Below are 1,415 nucleotides of genomic sequence, written 5' to 3' on the forward strand. Positions count from 1 at the left end.
GTATATAAGTGTATATGAGGTGGTGTATATGAGGTGGTGTATATTTAGGTGGTGTATATGAGGTGGTGTATATAAGTGTATATGAGGTGGTGTATATTTAGGTGGTGTATATAAGTGTATATGAGGTGGTGTATATGAATGTATAAGAGGTGGTGTATATTTAGGTGGTGTATATGAGGTAATGTATAAGGGAAATGTTCTTTGGAGAGAGGATGGAGAGAGGGGAGGAGAGGATGGAGAGAAGGGAGGAGGATGGAGAGAAGGGGAGAGGATGGATGGAGGGGGAAGGATGGAGAGGGGAGGGGATGGGATGGAGAGGGGGAGGAGAGGGATGGGAGAGGATGGAGAGGGATGGGGAGGAGGGATGGAGGAGGGGGGAGGAGAGAGAAGGGGGGGAGGGAGGATGGATGGAGAGAAGGGGAGGAGAGAGGGAGCAGATAGAAGGGGAGGAGAGAGGGAGCAGATAGAAGGGGAGGAGAGAGAGAGATATGGGGAAGAGGAAGGGGAGGAGAGAGAGAGAAGGGGAGGAGATAGAGAAGGGGGAGGAGGAGAGAATGGGGGAGGGAGGAGGAGATAGAGAGGGGGAGAGAGAGAGAGGGGATGGGGGGAGAGGGAGGGAGGAGATAGAGGGGGAGGAGAGAGAGTAGGGGAGGGAATGGGAGGAGAGGGAGAGCCGATGAAGAGAGAGAGAAGATGGAGATTTTAGGAGCAGCCTGTTGGGACGTTTCTGTGTATACCTTTTGGGTGTGTGTGTGTGTGTGTTTTATTTCTTTTGGGTCGTGTGTGTTTGTTTTATTTCTTTTGGTACGTGTGCATGTGTTTGTATTTGTGTGTGTGTGTGAGATTTCCTGTCGGGACGTATGCTGCAGCCTTCTGGACATAGGAGTAGGAACCTGCTCAGCGACTTCTGACAAACTGGCCAACACACACACACACAGACACAGGAGTAACAATCTCTCTCTGAGCTCCCTTCATCTCCTCTATTCACACACACACACTGACAACAAGGACAACAGCGTTCCTGGAATAACACCTCTGCTGGATTATCCTTCCTATCTTCATACACACACACACACACTTCAGAATGAGAGCGTGGAGTCGGGAGAGTGCCAACACTCTTCATGGTGCGTGGTGGACCGTTCCTACGTGAGTGCCCACGTGTGTGCGTGTGTGTGTGAGGCAGCATGCGGGTGTGTAAGCGTGGCGGCCAGATGCTGATGACCACAGCCGGCGCGTTCGCTGCCTTCAGCCTGATGACGGTCGCCGTGGGAACGGACTACTGGCTGTACTCGCGCGGTGTGTGCCAGACCAAGAACTCCAACGACAACGACACCAGCCACAAGAACGAGGAAGTGCTCACACACTCAGGCCTCTGGAGGACCTGCTGCATGGAAGGTGAGTGGGTAGGTGTGTGT

The 1,415-nt window shown here is 52.6% G+C and overlaps 1 protein-coding gene across 1 annotated transcript in view; it reads left to right on the plus strand.

Annotated features, from left to right (window-relative positions):
• Window positions 1-797: 797 nt before the first annotated feature.
• The window catches only part of cacng3a (calcium channel, voltage-dependent, gamma subunit 3a), a 16,970-nt gene continuing 16,352 nt past the window's right edge, over window positions 798-1,415 (plus strand). Inside the window, exon 1 of the mRNA XM_048248024.1 lies at window positions 798-1,395. Coding sequence (XP_048103981.1) covers window positions 1,185-1,395 — 211 coding nt within the window. The 5' untranslated portion in view covers window positions 798-1,184. The remainder of the gene's footprint in view (window positions 1,396-1,415) is intronic.

Source organism: Alosa alosa, chromosome 7, assembly GCF_017589495.1.
Source record: "Alosa alosa isolate M-15738 ecotype Scorff River chromosome 7, AALO_Geno_1.1, whole genome shotgun sequence".
Taxonomy (NCBI): Eukaryota; Metazoa; Chordata; class Actinopteri; order Clupeiformes; family Clupeidae; genus Alosa; species Alosa alosa.